We start from the raw sequence: 18143 nt of genomic DNA, 5'->3' as shown, positions 1-18143 counted from the left end.
ACTACAAATTTATGTGGTAGAACTATGTTGCTCAGGATTTTCCACACCCCTTTGCAACGTAGTTATACTGACCTAACGCCTGGTGTAGACTATGTCGATGGGAGGACTTCTCTGTTGCAGCGCTATAAGTACAGATAACCCCATCATTTCTTATTATCGAGTGTCTGAACGTCCATGTTTCACCGCTATAATTTAACACAGATCAAATATACGTTTTTAAGAGTTGGAATTTAGTCTTCAGCTTTATGTCTCTTCTCTTTGCAATTGACACTCTGCACTTTACAAAGGTGACTCTCACTATTTCTCTTTTACAGATGGTGAAATTGAGGCACAGGATCCAATTACTGGTGCAAACACCACCAGACCTCATCAGATGGTGTAAACCAGTGGTACCCAACTTTATTACATAGGAGGGCCAGATAAACCTAAGCACAATCTTGCGTGGGCCAAACAGATTCTACATATTTTAATAAGATTTAAAGTCACCTGTACTGATTTCCCTTTTAAGTTCAGCTTGTTTTGTATGTATTTAGATAGACAATACTATACATAGAAACAACCTATTTGCACACTCATGTAAACTAAAATTATGTAAACAAGATGATAAAACACTAATGAATTGGCCGTTACTATACTGTGTTGAAGGAGGCCGCAGCCCTTATGAAATGCTCTGATGGGCCACGTACAGACCGCGGGCTGTAGGTTGGGCACCCTGGTGTAAACGATTTATTTTAGCTGCGGATCTAGCCATAGTGAGTTGAAGAGTCAGAAACAGAATCCAGATATTCTAATGTTAGCTGCATCAGCCTTGGTGCAGATGCAGGAATCGTGCTGAGATAACAATACTATCTTCATGGTGAATAAAAACAGGAACACATCGTCATTGTTGTTGCTGCCATCAGTTGCGGAACAAAATTATTTTTATCCAATCATAGAATATCAGAAGGTCATCTAGTCCAACCCCCTGCTCAAAGCAGGACCAATTCCCAACTAAATCATCCCAGCCAGGGCTTTGTCAAGCCTGACCTTAAAAACCTCTAAGGAAGGAGATTCCACCACCTCCCTAGGTAACCCATTCCAGTGCTTCACCACCCTCCTAGTGAAAAAGTTTTTCCTAATATCCAACCTAAACCTCCCCCACTGCAACTTGAGACCATTACTCCTTGTTCTATCATCTGGTACCACTGAGAACAGTCTAGATCTATATACATTGGAACCCCCTTTCAGGTAGTTGAAAGCAGCTATCAAATCCCCCCTCGTTCTTCTCTTCTGCAGACTAAAGAATCCCAGTTCCCTCAGCCTCTCCTCATAAAAGTCACGTGCTCCAGCCCCCTAATCATTTTTGTTGCCCTCCGCTGGACTCTTCCCAATTTTTTCACATCCTTCTTGTAGTGTGGGGCCCAAAACTGGACACAGTACTCCAGATGAGGCCTCAACAATGTCGAATAGAGGGGAACGATCACGTCCCTCGATCTGCTGGCAATGCCCCTACTTAAACAGCCCAAAATGCCGTTAGCCTTCTTGGCAACAAAGGCACACTGTTGACCCATCCTTTGCATATATGTTGTTGTCAGTGATGTTAACCGAACAAGGAAAAATATCACTCCATATATTGGTCTGACATATGCATATTTCATAGCAATTGTGCTTAGTTGGAAATATAAATCTAAACAATTTTCCAGCATAATCTGTTGGAGCTAGAAGGAGATTATACTCAATTAAAAAAACTGAATACGATTTCTGCTAAAATAATTTCATTTTCCTTCTGCTTTTAGGACAAAAGAAAATTGTTGGTTTTGTATATACTTGCTAAAGCAGACGCAGTGGTTTTTACATTTTAGTATTCTTTTGTTTCAACAATTTTTTAATCATTAATTCTTCCTCTACTGATCTTAAAATCCAACAACACAATTCATTAAACGCATAGCACTAATCCAGTCTAGATCTTTTAACAAACTGCTATGTAATTCAGCTGGCACTCTGAAAAGAACATTTCCTCTTTTCTTGTTCCATTACAACAGAACTTTCTATAATCTGCAATTATCTCTACCCTACAAAACACACAAATGCGTGAAGGACAAATTCAGGAACTCTATCAGCATCATGAGGAGAAACAGGGAGACCAATGAAAACATGCTGACCTTCCAAAGATACAACATAGCATAACATGCTGTACAAAAAAAGTCTAAATTATATATTTCCGATGCATTCTGCAGGGGGGAAAAGTCTCTTATATTCTCCTGTCTCTTGCTCCATAGGAAACACGACATTTCTCAATCTGAGCTTTTTTTTTTTAAATCATGTTTGATTCTTCAAGGCATTACACTGATATTATAATGTCAATGCCAATCAACTGGCACTTCCTTAATTTAGGTGTTCCTTTCTCATTTCTACATGGGGAACACACTTTCAAACACCCTTACCAAGGAAGAATAAATTGTACCAGTTCACAACACACTTTTATTTTGTTTTTCTTAATTTGGATACCCAATATTTGGCCATATAGATCTGCAAACTTCGGAAATGTGAAACCACAGGCAGATAAACTCAACTGTCATCCACAGCAGCTTGGAGTCATACCAGTACCATCTTTTTCTTAAACATTTCAGAGTCCCAAACTATGCTAAATTCATTTATTTGGCAAGTAAGGGCTGTTTGTTTTAATTATTTATTATCATACTTCACAGCATATCAGCAAATATGCAGTCACTGATTGTGTAAAATGAAACCTCACTAAAATGAGATTCCTCACTACAGCTCTATTAATTAAATCCTTACGGAAATGCCAGGTAAAACATCTAGATTTTTTTGGTGAGGAACACTGAGTTTGTGGATTAGCAAACTGAAACGTAGCAAAGTTCTGCTGTATTCAGATATACTTCCATTCTGCTCCTTTATTGATACCAATTAAAGTGTTCAGTAATAGAGCCTTAAGGATTAACAGAGAAGCAAAAAATGAGATACATGCTCATCTGACAGTTCTTTTGTTATCCTGCAACAGAAATGGCAGCGTTTTACTACTAAGGCAATTGCAGCAGGTCTCAATAGAATTCTTCAGACTCTAAACTAAGTGTTAAAATAAAGTTAAATGCTAATGAACTATTAAGTTGTTCCCCCCAACAGAACCCTCGATACAGCAGCCAACTTTACTTATTGCTCCATCTTGTCTTTTTATACTGGTTTATCCCTCTCAGTACTCTAATGCTTTGCTTCATTCTCCATCATCACTATCTTTCTGCTTCTTCAGCATTGTCCCTCCATTCCAGGTCTGTGGTATAATTCACTGTTTATCAAACTAATCCTATAAAACTTCATACTCTAACTGCAGAACCCTGTCTCTATACAATATCCCTGGCAAGCCCTATTCCAGTCAGCATGCCTCTCAAAAGGCTTGTCTTTACTGCAACAGGCAGCGTTAGTTAATACGCTCGAGTTTGAGTTTGCCTAGCTTGAGTGCAGTGACTGTGGCTGCTCTATAAAACATTCAAACTACATAACATGATTTGATTAGCAGGACAGTGTGAGAGGCTTAGCATCTGATGAGTTGTTGGAAACTGAAGCTGCTGGAAACTCACTCCATTACTAGCTCCAGCATCAGCAGCACTTGAGCTTCAACTCACACCTTGGATGCGCACCCTTAAAGCATTATTTAACTCGAGCTTAGAGATTTCTGTGTGTGCACAGGAGTTGGGCAAAACTCAACTTATACCTGGAGCTAATAATGCCGTGAAGACACGTTCTAATTCTATGGCCACTGCCCTCTTTTTCAAGTATAACATATTCCTCTGACCTCAATGTACGAAGTCTGCTCTTGCCTTACCAGTGGTTTTTCTTTTCCCAAATTTTCCAATCACAAATCACTAACTTCAGTGTAATGCATTTATAAAGGGTCTACAATCCTTCTGGGAGTTGATGAGGGCACTGGGAGCACAACCAACAGCACACTCCCCCTACCCCTGAGAATGCCTACTGCATGAATAGAATTGAAGTTTCATCTGATCAGAGGGCTGAAGAGAAAGTATATCGGGACTGAGAAGTTGGAGGAAGTGAAAGAATCACAGAACAACTGCACAACTTTGGCCCTAAGCAAATGAGAATGTACTCTTTGAATATCCTAAAGGTTAAATGAAGAGCAGATTCCCTTCCAACACCTGAGATCAGGGATCTATGTTTCTTCTACAAAGTGAAATACATCATCAGTTGCAACAGAGAAGGTAACAGCATTTCCCACTTGGCTATAAAAGTTGTAGGTATGTCATCAAATAAAGCAAGGAAAGTACAGGGTTCTGAACTCAGGATTTGACAGCTAAGAGAAGAAGGAAACAACTTTCAAATATAAAATATTAGTGTTTGAAAATGAAAATATATTTACTATTTTAAGCAGAAAAATTCTGTTAATGATGTATTTAATACCAAGGCTTTGCTGTTCTTTGAATATCTCTTCTGAACTGCATTCCAGTTTGGACCATTCAAATATAAATACGTTCTTTGTATACAGCAGTAGTCACTCAAACTGCGAGGCATGCCCCCCTAGAGGGGTGCGGAGAACCATTCGGGGGGGGGGGGAGCAGGGCATGGACCAGCCCCAATGGGGGGCAGGGAGGGAGCATCACCCAAGCAGCTCTGTCCCCAGCCGCAGCTCTGCTCTGCCCCGCCCTGCAGCTCTGCTCCGCTCCCCTGATCGGGCCCTGGCCCCAACTGAGGGAGACACCTTAAAGGAACTGGATTTTCAAAGGGCAAGTGCTTAGCAGTTTCTAATAAACATTCCCATTTTAATGTCTCTTACGTTGAGCACCCAAACATTGAGGCACACCAAATCACTAGTCACTTTTTGAAAATTTAAGCCTGAGAGTTTATCTATTGGTTTTCATCTATTTGATCAGGTTTGGAATGTGGTGATCAGTTGCTGCCCATTATTTTTAACAAGAGCTGATTTGCCTAACATGGTGTATTACAGATTCATTGCTGTGAGTAAACTGCTTCAATTCCCACAAGTAGTCAACAAGAACAGTAGAGAGATAAGGTGGGTGAGGTAATATCTTTTATTGGACCAACTTCTGTTGGTGAGAAAAACAACAGAAGTTGGTCCAATAAAAGATATTACCTTCCCCACCTTGTGTCTCTAATATCCTGGGACCAACACAGCTACAACAACACTGGAAAAACAACAGGGGTACAACTTGGATTAAGCTAGTCACCATCCATGGGCATGTCTCGTGCTGTGACAAACATTTGAGGCATTTAAAAAACAAAATGGGTTTAGAAAACTAAAAATGTTTGCTTGTAAATAAGCATCCATTACTAACTAACTAACTAACTATATATATAACTATCCATTGCTATATAGATCACTATATTGCAGAAATAGAGCCCTTACAGAGTTTCCCTCACTATATTTGCAGCTTGCACAGCCATACAAAGTAATAAGCTTGGACTGCTAAACATGGATAGGGCACGAGAACTGTCATGAGACCACGAGAGAAAGGAACATTCCCCAAGATAAAAATCAAAATCAATGCAAGTTTTTAAAATTTTATGAGTAAAACTTGTTTTAAAATCCTACCTGATTTGCTCTTTCGAGGTCCGTCATGATCATCTCAATTTCATCAGCCCTGGGAAAACAAACAAGCATAAGCACTGTTACTATACGAGAAGAAGAGCCTCTAGGTTGTGTGTTTTCAGTCTATTATGCAATTTTTAACATTCATATAGAAAAATACCAGATTGAAATATTTAAAAAGGACACAGTTAAGTCTGAAAGACCAAACTTTTGACCCATTAGCTCTATTCTGGATTTCACTTGTGCATACAGGTATGTACTTCCCTCTTACCCACTATGCATGTAAGTGAAAAAGAATTATGCATCAGTTTGCTGCTTTAGGGTCACTACCATTATACATTTTATCTAAAAATACTTGTCTTGAAAACGTTAAGAAGTAAAACGAAACAATTTCACAGTACTTGGAATTGATTACTCAAAAGGTTAGATTTTTGGCCTCTGAATCATGAAAAAATTAAAAATACTGAAAAAAGATGAAGGTTGAAAGTGCTTCAGTTCTGCTGGGGTATCTAAATATCGTAACATTCTCCAAACATCTGGCCATTTTACATTCTGTACTGGAAGAAGTGCTGCAATACCTGGGAAAAGTGACGGAAGTAAATAGCAAAGTTTCAAATTTACATCTGAATTTCCTAACTTTATGTTTTTGACCATATTTTAACATTTATAGCCATTTTCCTCCTTTTAAAATTTCATTTAAAATTTTCAAGAAATGATACAGCAGGAAGTTTTAAAAAAATCTAAATACAGATTTAAAGTATCAGACAGTATTGTTAGTTTAGAGTCAGGCCCGTAATACATTTTATAAACATTGATAAGATTGTTACCGGGTTACAGAAATGTAAGTAGTTAAGGAAAAGCAGTCCAATCAAACAATTCATATACATGTATTGGGTGCTGGCTACCTTAGACAACTAGCTCTACACATGCAAACTCTTGCTCCTGCATGGAGCCCCACTGATTTCCATGGGACTCTGCCCACTTGGATGCAGTTGTAGGATCAGAGCCCTACAGTCGGAGGATAAAAGTGGTCTCTATTTTATACAAATATCCTTTTATTTTTTGGGGGGGGGGAGGGCACCTGGTAGCAGGACATCATCAGTGAAGGCTATTAGAGTCTGGGATTCCCTCCTTCTGCCGATGAAAAACAGTCAGCATTTGTTTTCCTGTCGGGCATGCAGTAAGGCCCCTTTATTTGCTTGGGTCTGTGCTAGGAGAGGGGTGCAATAATGCAATTGTTTTAAACTGTATCCCTTGTTTCTAATATTCACAGGAGCTCCAAGAATTGCCTGTTGAGGTCTCCTTTGGATAATATGGAAAACAGACCAACATGTGTTTTGCAGTGCAATCTTTTCTCTTTTGGCATGAGCTGATGAACTGTTATACTGGGAAGAAGACATGCGCAAGATGTTCTGAATTACTAATACGCATTATTTACTGGACTATATATTTTCCCTTGGGACAAACATAGTTCCAAGTGTTTAGGTACCAATGACATGATGAACTTGGAGAGGTTATATGAGCCTGTGATTACTTTTATATGCCAGCTTTGAAATAGAAATCTCTTTTTTTAGCATCAGGCCTGAAAAGTCTGTTCCCACTGCTAAACCACACATTAAAATGAAGCTATTTTTAGAAAGGGATTTTCATATAGAAAACAGTGTCTCGTAACAGGATAAGTACCAGAACATTCAAATGATCAAATAAGGCATCTCCACGTATCAGATGGAAGAGGTCAAGTTAAAGCACTGAAGAAACTTGTTTTATCTCACTTTAGAAAAAAAAATCTTTATGGCTCTTAAAAGAAAACTTCAGTGTAATAAAAGATATTTTGTTATTATTATTATTGTCATTCATTGCAAGCCAACAAGATTTCTGGCTCCAAACATAAGAAGACGACGACAGTCCCTGCTTACAAGATTACAATCTAATATAGACAGACATAACAGTTCTGACACATACAAAGCATGAAATGCCGGTATGAGTCAGAGGTGGCGTAAAAGGCCAGCACCGGTCATTTCTTAAAGACTTTGTTGAAGAAATGTATTTTGAGGAGGAATTTTAAGGAGGAGGGAAAGGTGGTCTGGTACCGGAGAACAGGGAGAATATTCCAAACATAAGGAACATTGTGAGAGGGGGATACAAAACAGGGAGGCAGGAGAGAGGCTTGGGACAAGAAAAGGGAGAGGAAATAGAAAGAAGGGAAAGCAGAGATCTAAGCTGGAGCTGAATGCAGTGCCTGACAGGTGACGACAAGGTGCTTGAACTTTTTTAGGACAATCACTGTATCTAATTACAAAGAAGTATAAATCCCAGTATTTTAAAGCAATAGCATATTTGGGACAGAATTTAAGAGACCTACCATAGCACTGCTGGGGACACCCATGTACAAGAGGCTAAACAAGGCTGCAGGACTCTAAAAATAGTGATTCAAGTTCTACCCTCAGATATACAATCTCACTGATTACAGTGGGAAGTGTCCACTTGTATCTAAGGGCAACTTTTTCCTTATATTCAGCTATATACCACCTGACTGATTTTGGGGTGTACTTCTTTCTCCTTTTCACACAGGTATTTGTCCTACCTTGTTTTTCTACCTCATAATACTTCTGTATACATCTAATAAAAAGATGCAAACTCCCCAAGAACTTCAAAATAAACATCTCTAGTGTAGCAATCTGAACACCCAGTGAGGCTGTGCTGTAACCATAAATATTATCTTTAAGTACAGTAATGAATTAAATTACTGTATGCTCTTTCCAAGAGCAAGTGTCAACAGCATTCAGAAGAATCTTCAAAAGGATTCATTCTTTTCATTTTAAAAGCTCAACTACCACATCAATAGCTGGCACTCCGACAGTCTAAAATCACTTATGTCTTAAAGTCTCCAATAGCTATGTACATTGTTTGCTCAGCAAAAGTATTTATTATAAAAAAAGTGCAAGTTCTCTCACCTTTTTATGTGCTTATAAAAACAAGCTTTCATTTATTTATTACTTACAAGGCACTGTGTAATGCTCAGCCTTCAAGGCAGTGGATGATTCCATTTTGGTCTAGAAAACATAGCTCACTGAATCAGAACCACAAAGGTCATTCCAGTGCACTCTCTGTATGGGCTAGTTTCTGCAACGTTTACTCACTTTGAGTAAACTCTTTCAACAGTTCCATTTATTTAAATGGAACTATTCAACAAGCACAGTACTACTCAACCAACCTAAGGGGGGGGGGGGGAGGGCGCGCGCAGAATCGGGTCCTATGGGTTTTAACTTAAATTCTGATAAGAAACTTAAAAGAATATGATCAAGTTTAAATAAGCATAAAAAACTATGAATTGATTATAATCCTGGATCTGCAGATGGCTTCAAACAACAGCTCTAAGAGAGGTGTGAACTGCCCTATTTATCTCAACGGGCTGTGAACTCTGTAAAAGAAAAACAATTTAACGTCAACATTATTAGTTATTTCACTGCTGACCATTTTAGAAGAAACATCCAACTCATGTGTGATCCTGGGACAAACTGCCTCACTCACCCTTCTACTGTCCCTAAATCTAAAGCGCACTGAAAATGAAAATGTGGGATCAGAATAAAATCAATTTCATTTTAATTGACATTAAAAGGCAGGTGTGTGCGACTGTACACGTGAGCCCAGAATCTCTTTGCAGCACTGTCTATTCGGGCTGTGCAAGCACCAGGTAACTCATAAGAACATAAAATAAGAACAGCCATATTAGGTCAGACCAAAGGTCCATCTAGCCCAGTATCCTGGCTTCTGACAGTGGCCAATTCCAGGTGCCACAGAGGGAATGAACAGAACAGGTCATCATCAAGTGATCCATCCCCTGTTGCCCATTCCCAGCTTCTGGCAAACTAAGGCTAGGGACACCATCCCTGCCCAGCCTGGCTAATAGCCATTGATGGACCTATCCTCCAGGAACTTATCTAGTTCTTTTTTTAACCGTGTTATAGTCTTGGCCTTCACAACATACTCTGGCAAGGAGTTCCACAGGTTGACTGTGCACTGTGTGAAAAAATACTTTCTTTTGTTTGTTTTAAACCTGTTGCCTACTAATTTCATTTGGTAACCCCTAGCTCTTGTGTTATAAGAAGGAGTAAATAACATTTCCTTATTTACTTTCTCCACAACAGTCATGATTTTATAGACCTCTATCATATTCCCCCTTAGTTGCCTCTTTTCCAAACTGAAAAGTCCCAGTCTTACTAATCTCTCTTCATACGGAAGACATTCCATACCCCTTATTTTTATTGCCCTTTTCTGAACCCTTTCCAGTTCCAATATATCTTTTTTGAGATGGGGCGACCACATCTGCATGCAGTATTCAAAGTGTGGGCGTACCATGAATTTATATAGAGGCAATATGATATTTTCTGTCTTATCTATCCCTTTCTTAATGATTCCCAACATTCTGTTAGTTTTTTTGGCTGCTGCTGCACACTGAGTGGATGTTTTAAGAGAATTATCCACAATGACTCCAAGATCTCTTTCTTGAGTGGTAACAGCTAATTTAGACCCCATCATTTTATATGTATAGTTGGGATTATGTTTTCCAGTGTGCATTACTTTGCATTTATCAACATTGAATTTCATCTGCCATTTTGTTGCCCAGTCACCCAGTTTTGTGAGATCCTTTTGTAGCTCTTCACAGTCTGCCTGGGACTGAACTATCTTCAGTAGTTTTGTATCATCTGCAAATTTTGCCACCTCACTGTTTACCCCCTTTCCCAGATCATTTATGAATATGTTGAATAGGACTGGGACTCCAGTACAGACCCCTGCGGGATATCACTATTTACCTCTCTCCATTCTGAAAACTGACCACTGTTTCCTATCTTTTAACCAGTTACCAATCCAAGAGAGGACCTTCCCTCTTATCCCATGACAGCTTATTTTGCTTAAGAGCCTCTGGTGAGGGATCTTGTCAAAGGCTTTCTGAAAAATCTAAGTAAACTAAAAATAAAAAAAAATTCCCATCTCCTAGAACTGGAAGGGACCTTGAAAGGTCATCGAGTCCAGCCCCCTGCCTTCACTAGCAGGACCAAGTACTGATTTTGCCCCAGATCCCCAAGTGGCCCCCTCAAGGATTGAACTCACAACCCTGGGTTTAGCAGGCCAATGCTCAAACCACTGAGCTATCCCTCCCCCCACTATATCCACTAGATCCCCCTTGTCCACATGCTTGTTGACCCCCTTAAAGAATTCTAGTAGATTCCTGAGGCATGATTTCCCTTTACAAAAACCATGTTGACTTTTCTCCAACAAATTATATTCATCTAGGTGTCTCAACTCGTGGGCCCCCTACAGAGGGGGATAAAAGGTAGAGCAGCCCCAATTGTGTCAACTTCTTCACTAACAAATCCAGGTAAGGACTCCATATCACTGGGAAGGAGGACGGGTTGTGAGAGCCATAGGGACAAAAGCATCTTGAGTAACTCCAGTACTGTAAAGTAAGTAACCTCTCTAAGCATTTGCCCACTGAGAGTAGCTAGAAGTTATCCCACAAGGACATGGGTGACTGAAGTCCCTATCTAAATGACTGTAGAACAGCCCTGCTAAGCTGTGCATTTGATCTAGAAGCTGAGCCAAAAGACTGAACTCCTGGTAGGTGCTCTACGGATTTCAAGAATAGGTACTCTCTTAAACAAGTTACTCACACTGAATGTGAACTAACCTGAGAGGGAATGGGTAGTTTATTCAAAGAGCAGGACATTTTAATGCAATCTATAACCCATGTGGACACACTTTTTGAGGAAGCAGACTTAGATTTATAAAAGACCATGAAAAGCTGAGGTGATTGCAGAAAGGCTTTGTCCTGGAAAGGTAAAAGGAAAAAGACGTAGCCCTAAGAATATCTAGTGTGTGGAGCATGGACTCTTCAACAGAGTAATGAGTCTTAGGAAAAAATACCAGTAGGTGAATAAATTGGTTTATAGGAAAATCAAGCAATTTTCGGTAGAAATTTCAGGTGAGATGTGAGAGTTACTTGGTCCTTATGAAATATTGTATAAGGCTGTTTAACCATTAAAGCTTGATTTTTGTCCCCTCTACAAGTCAAGATGATGGGAACTAAAACAACCATTTTATCAGGAAGGTGATACATAGGCTCAGAGGGAGAGTCTTTCAAAGCAGCAAATATCCCATTCAAGTCCCAGATAGGGAATGGCTCCCTCATTGGTAGAAACACCTTAATCAGGTTTTTAGAAAATTTAGAAATAATGGGATGGGGGGAAAAATTGGATGATTGTCAACGGGTGGATAGTATGCTGATATAGTGGCTAAATGGACTCCGACCAAGCTAACCAAAATCCACACATTCTGATGACAATAAGTAGCCCAAAACAGAAGCAACCAAGAGTTGAACAAGATTTTGAATAGACTACAAAGGGAAGAGTTTTCTCTTTCTTTGATATATTTTTTTGGTGGAAACTTTCCTGCTTTGAATCAAAACCTCTTGCAGAGATGCTGACCGGGATCTGTTCACAAAATAAAGTCAGCAAGATTCTATGCTGTTAAATGCATTGACTCTGAGTCTGGGGGCAGCATCTGGCCTTGGCTCTGTAAGATGATGTCTAGTAGGTTCAAAAAGAGGAAGAGGGTGACTGAGCAACTGCCGCATTAGATGGGAATACCAGAACTGACATGCCCAGGCTGCAGCTATCAATATCACCTAAGTTTTGTCCTGGAATACCTTCATTAGAACCCTTGGAATTAAGGAACTAAAGGAGGGTTGTGGAGGAGACAAACCAGGTTATTTTAGCAGCGAAGTAGAAATGTGTCTCAGAAATCCCAGGCTTAGTCCTGCCCAGGAGCAGTCCCACGGGCAGTGAGAAGGAAAGGAGTGGCAGCTGGGACTGTTCTGCCTTTTATACCCTCGCTGTAAGGGATGCAAGAATGTACAGGGTACATGCACAGCCCCACCAGACACTGATGGTTAAAGATTCCAGGTTCTCTCACACACACTGGGATCTGCATGGACAAATGTTCAAAGAACTGAAATGTTAAATGACTGCTCAGCAATGCACCACAATTCCCCTCTCATTTACATAACCATCACATTAAAGCTATATAGCATTAATCATTAAAACGGATCTCAGTCAATAAATCTACTGTTTCCAACTATAAATTGAGAGGGTTTCTTGCAACTCCTTTCTTCTATCTTTCACTGATTTAATAATGCTGCAGAATTTAAATACCGGCAATCTTCCTTCTCCTTCGTTTAAACACAAAGCATATCAAAATTATGGAATTACTCTTGGCTTGGCCTTGAGCAGCCCAATACGGTGTCAATTTTCTATGTGCGATAAAGCAACAGCATGTAAAAAGCAACTAAAATGCAAGTCATATTCAAGCATGTGAGCCACAGAGCAATCAAAGACTGCCTACAACTGTCATTCAAGGCTCAGTCATCTTCATACAGGAAAAATGAAACATCTGTGCCCCAGAAAATTAAGTTATGTATTGCATAATTCATTTGGTGTCTGCCATTGGAGCCATTTCATTGTTCCAGTGATAAACATGTTTGATTATTTTTGTTTTGTTTTCCATTGCCACAGTGGTCTTCCTGTTTATCTAACCATCCCACAACACATAACAATGTAGATAGCAATTATACAAAACAGGGTTATAGTCTGCTGGTAAGATGTGGGAAATCATCCGTCTTGTTAAACACATTAAGATGGCACCAGTATTAAATATTATATCCAATGTAATTTTATTCAGTTTGATTCTTTTGGGTCCATTCTATAGTTATATTTGACGGTGCTGTCATTGCTTCCTAAGCATACAAGCATCAGCAGTTGACCACCTTTTTATTCTCCGGTTGCTTCCCCCTCCTCTGATTTAAGTACTTCAATATCTCCTAGATTAACTCCTTCCCTTGTCAGTATGCTCACCATCTCACCTCTGCTTTGAAACACATTACTTACTCCTTTACAAGAAGTTTCCATTCATTCTTGGTAACCTGAGCTATTCTCTCCCTCACACCCCATTAACAGGATATACATGTTCTGTATGTACATATGCACAATAGAGTACCTTATGATTATCCTAGCTGTACAGTCACTGAAGAGTTTCTTGCAGAACAGAGTGCTATGACCAGCCAGAGTGCCAGCCCAAAAGCATATTTTTCCCATGAGTCAGGGAGCGGAGAAACTGCTCTCTTTGTAGAAAACAATGAAGGTTTATTTTTTTAATTGCAGTACTGGGTTTCTAGATAGCACGATCTTTTAAATGTCATATACAATAGGTACTTAATACTGTAAGCAAATTCCCATCACTGATATGGAGCTTGCTTCAGGATCATAGAGATAGAAAGGGTTTATCAGATTGAGATCATCCATCCTGTAAATATAGGATACAGTCTTCCAATAGGATGACATATCTGGTTACACTGATACCACATTGTATTTACTAAGGTGGTTTACCAAGTAATTGTCCAAGATAACTTTAGCTTTATGATGTTCGTAACACCTTCTTAGATAATGGTGACATAAACCAATTTATTTTGGGACATCACATTTCCTGCCTGCCTGTTTGATTTTGTTTTTTAATAAATATGTATTTGGGTTAAAAAGTACAGTGACATAGAAATGCCAATAAAACTCATTGAAGAAACCTTTGGAGTTAAGGGATTCCTTTAAAAACAAACTATTTAAAATTCATTTCAATAAAGCATACCAAAAAAAGGATTAATCAAATTTAGTAATTAATAAATATTTACAGATAAGGCAGTTTACAAGTGCTGAAGGGAAGGTTTAAAAACTTATCCAGTCTGTAGGACTTTGCTCTGTTAAAAGTTTAACTTTGCACAAGTTAAAAACGACACACTATTTAAAATCTTTTCCAGTTCAAAACATGAGTTAAAACAGTTTCAGGTTCCACACCTATCATTTCCCAATTTCTAAATGTTTTTCATCCCCAGGTTCCAGTAAGAAAAATCTATACAAACAAGATGAGAAACTGACTGGCTACAGAAGAGAGGAGAGTGACTAACTATGCAAAAATGTTGTCAAATGCACAAAATACACAAATTGAAAATTAAGAAAAAATCACTTTCTCCAATATTTCAGTTACAGTAATCTTACCTATTCCTTGTAACAACAGTAGGTAAAAAATATCCAGGTGGAAATGTGTTTTGTGAAGGCTGATCTTTCAAAATACAATTATGTTAGACAGTATTATTTGATTAAAAACATGAATCATATTTAAAAAAATAAAAGTAGCTATGTTCCCAGGAATTAGCAGTCTTATTGCAATGATTACATTTCTATAAATTGATTTTATTTGTCAGTTGCTCTAGATGTCAGTTCATTTACTATAACTTCCTGCTTAGAATTTACATCACTCTTGAAAAATTTACAAAAATTATCTTTTGCTTGGTCAATATAGACTTGACCGAGCAAACATTTTGCTGACTCAGGGTCAAGGGTCAAAGTACCTTGCTGGATTGAGTGCTACGTCTTTAATATACAGTCACAAATTACAAAACTCCCATTGCCTCTAATGGGGCCAGGATTTCCCTTAGGATGCATCCGAAGAAGTGGGCTGTAGCCCACGAAAGCTTATGCTCTAATAAATTTGTTAGTGTCTAAGGTGCCACAAGTACTCCTGTTCTTTTTGCGGATACAGACTAACATGGCTGCTACTCTGAAACCTTAGGATGTTGTGATCTTGTATGGTGTTTTGGCAGAACACAGTGAATCCTATTTAAATAGTAACTTATTTGCGGATACCTCTATATCCAGCCTTTGGAATTTTGCATAGAGGTAATAACTTTATCATCCATAAGTGTAAGAATAAATGTGTTCATTTTGTGCTCTGGATGGACAAATGTGAAATTGATCTTCTATGGAATTCCAGCACATTGCCTGAAGTGAGAGCAAGAACAGCTGAAATGACGTGTTTACTTTTGCTTTAAAAATATACAAAGCATAAAAATATCCATTGATGTGACAACCCTTAATTGATTCTGTAATTTGAGCAAGTTATTTTATCACTTTTTCTTCAAACTTATAAAAATAACAATGGAGGATTTTGGTTTGGGGCAACATAGTGCTTAGAATTATTTTACTTATTTTTATTGAGTCATAATAGATCAGTTATCCAAGACAAGTGACATTAATTGGAAATGTTAAATACAACTCCTTTTACTGTAATACCAAGAACATGTAAAGGACAAGAAGTAATAGTTATAAAATCTTTGATACTTAGTCGATAAGCAACAGTTGTTACAAATTAAGGCTGTGATCTTATTCACATACTTAACTTTGCACACTGTGAATCGTCACATTAAAGTCATTGGGACTCCTTGCAGGACATAAGGCTAAGCACATATATAAATCCACAGAATCAGGGCCTAAGGTACTTTAGGCAGCAGAACGTCAATCTTCTCAAATATTATAATCTCAGTATGAATTCTCTCTCCTCCTCAGGACTGGGCTACACTGAAAAGTTATATTGGCATAGCTACATCTCTCAGGTGTGTGAAAATCCTCCCCCCACCCACCCCCCCAAGCAACATAGGTAAGACGACCTAACCCCTGGTGTAGACGGCACCAGGACGACAGAATTCTTCCATCAACCTAGCTACTGCCTCTTGGGAGGTGGATTACCTACAGTGATGGGAAAACCCTTCTGTTGCTGTAGTAATGTCTACACTGAAGTTCTACAGCAGCACAGTTGCACATAGTCTTAATTAAATGAATGTCGGTGTCTGATATTTCTATACATTTTGTTTTCTTTAATATAAAAATAACTTTAGAAAAAACAGAAACTACGCGTGATTTTTTACTATAGCAACAGAGTGGATTAAAAATCTACCTTTAGAAACTGATTTTCAGTGATACTGGGCACCGGCATCTCCCATTAGCAGCAAAGGAGTTGTGGGAGCTCAGCATTTCTGAAAATCAAGCTCCTTGTAACTTCATTAATTCTCCATATTCTTTATTCTGCATCTTTGTTCTTTAAGAAAAATGACAAAATGTGTTTTTCTTCCACTAAGATCAAACCATAATCAGTGAAACAGATTTTAATCGTTCACCTCTGTGCAAGTTTGAAAATGGGTGCCCAGTGTAACAATACAATAAAGCAATCTTATATAGATGTGTCACTCCAAATATGTGCTCATGCCATGGGAAAATAACTTGTTTACCAATGTAGCGATGATAGACCATCAATGCCTACCTTGTGGTGAATGGTACTTTTCCAGTGGCTTACGCACATATTAGAGTAACCATAAAAATTAAAGAAAAAAAGGCCCCACTTTTACCAAAATTCTCTGAAAAGACTTGTTCTCCAAATTGTTGTCAGGTTTATTCTGGCAGTCACATGGCTTAGCCCACCCAGCCTCACTTTGGGTAATTCGTACTGTAGAATATGGGATATACTGCCTGAATGACTTATTTGCATGAAGCAAGATAAAAATGACCAACAGTTTGCAATTTGGATATTTTTTCTCAACCATGTTGCTTATATACCTTTCCAGACAGACTCACTAACAGGTACTCAGAAATCATGGTGACAAAGAAAGGGAAGGGAAGAGATGAGTTTGGATTTTTTCTCTTTTACTGACCAATGCGTTATACTGACGCTTATACTTTTTTCTCCAGACTATGAGACACACCTGCAAATTTTTTTCCCCATTGTTATATGCTTGTCACTGTTCAGTGATCGTATCCATACAGCAATGCAACTCATCTGTTTTTCTAAAAAAAAAAATATCAAATAAATAAAAGCACGTAATAACAAATGTAAAAAATATAATAGAAAACCATCAAAAAGGCAAATATAAGCTCAGCAGCAATGTAAAACATAGTTGCGTGAGTGAGCTGCATTTGGAGAATACTTCAAACACTCTTGGCTCTGGTGGACTGTTTGTGTTGTAAAGGTAAAATGCTTGTGCTCTGCTGGAAGGATAATGGATGCTCAAGCAACTGCTTCTTGGTGGCTGACTAACAAAGTAGTATTGGCACTGGTCTCAGAGAAAGATGGTTGGGTGCCCTCCCAGCTAACAGATGGGCACAGCAAAATCACAAACAAAGACTGAACGCATGATTTTTCTTTTTTGTTGTACTGTTGAGTGTGTTTTATCTGTCTAATGTATTGGTCACACCTGTGCTGGATACTTAGTTAGGCCTGTTGCTTTATTTGTATAATTTTGTTCACTAAATTGTTAAAACACCCAGAAGATTTGGGGCACATTGAGCTCAGAAATTCAAATCATTATCTACATAACAATATAACTAGGGCTGCCTGTATGTCTATCTCCCCTTCCAAATCTTACTCTCTTCTGAAGGGAAATAGAATTTTATGTCAAATTATAATTGTACTGCATTGCTGTTTTGGGGGGGTTCAGGCTATGGACGATATAAATCATACTGAATGGGAGAGAAGGAGAGAGAGAAGGGGACAATGACCAGGAAAAGGAAAAGAAATTGAGCATAGAAAAGGAGGCAAAAAAGTAGAGAAGGAGATGAAGAGGAAGCACAAAGAAGAAGAAAAGGTAGCTATCACAATCTCAGCAACTCACAAACAACAGCTACTAGCTTATTATTATTATTATTATTAG

The 18143-nt window shown here is 38.6% G+C and overlaps 1 protein-coding gene across 1 annotated transcript in view; it reads right to left on the bottom strand.

Annotated features, from left to right (window-relative positions):
- Positions 1-18143, bottom strand: part of CUX1 (cut like homeobox 1) — a 321902-nt gene that overhangs the window by 77352 nt on the left and 226407 nt on the right. Inside the window, exon 9 of the mRNA XM_065418515.1 lies at positions 5564-5612. Within this exon, the coding sequence (XP_065274587.1) occupies positions 5564-5612 (49 nt within the window). The remainder of the gene's footprint in view (positions 1-5563; positions 5613-18143) is intronic.

This window comes from Emys orbicularis, chromosome 17 (assembly GCF_028017835.1).
Source record: "Emys orbicularis isolate rEmyOrb1 chromosome 17, rEmyOrb1.hap1, whole genome shotgun sequence".
Lineage (NCBI taxonomy): Eukaryota > Metazoa > Chordata > Testudines > Emydidae > Emys > Emys orbicularis.
Note: the sequence above shows the minus strand (reverse complement) of the source record. Positions and strands in the feature narration are given on the sequence as shown.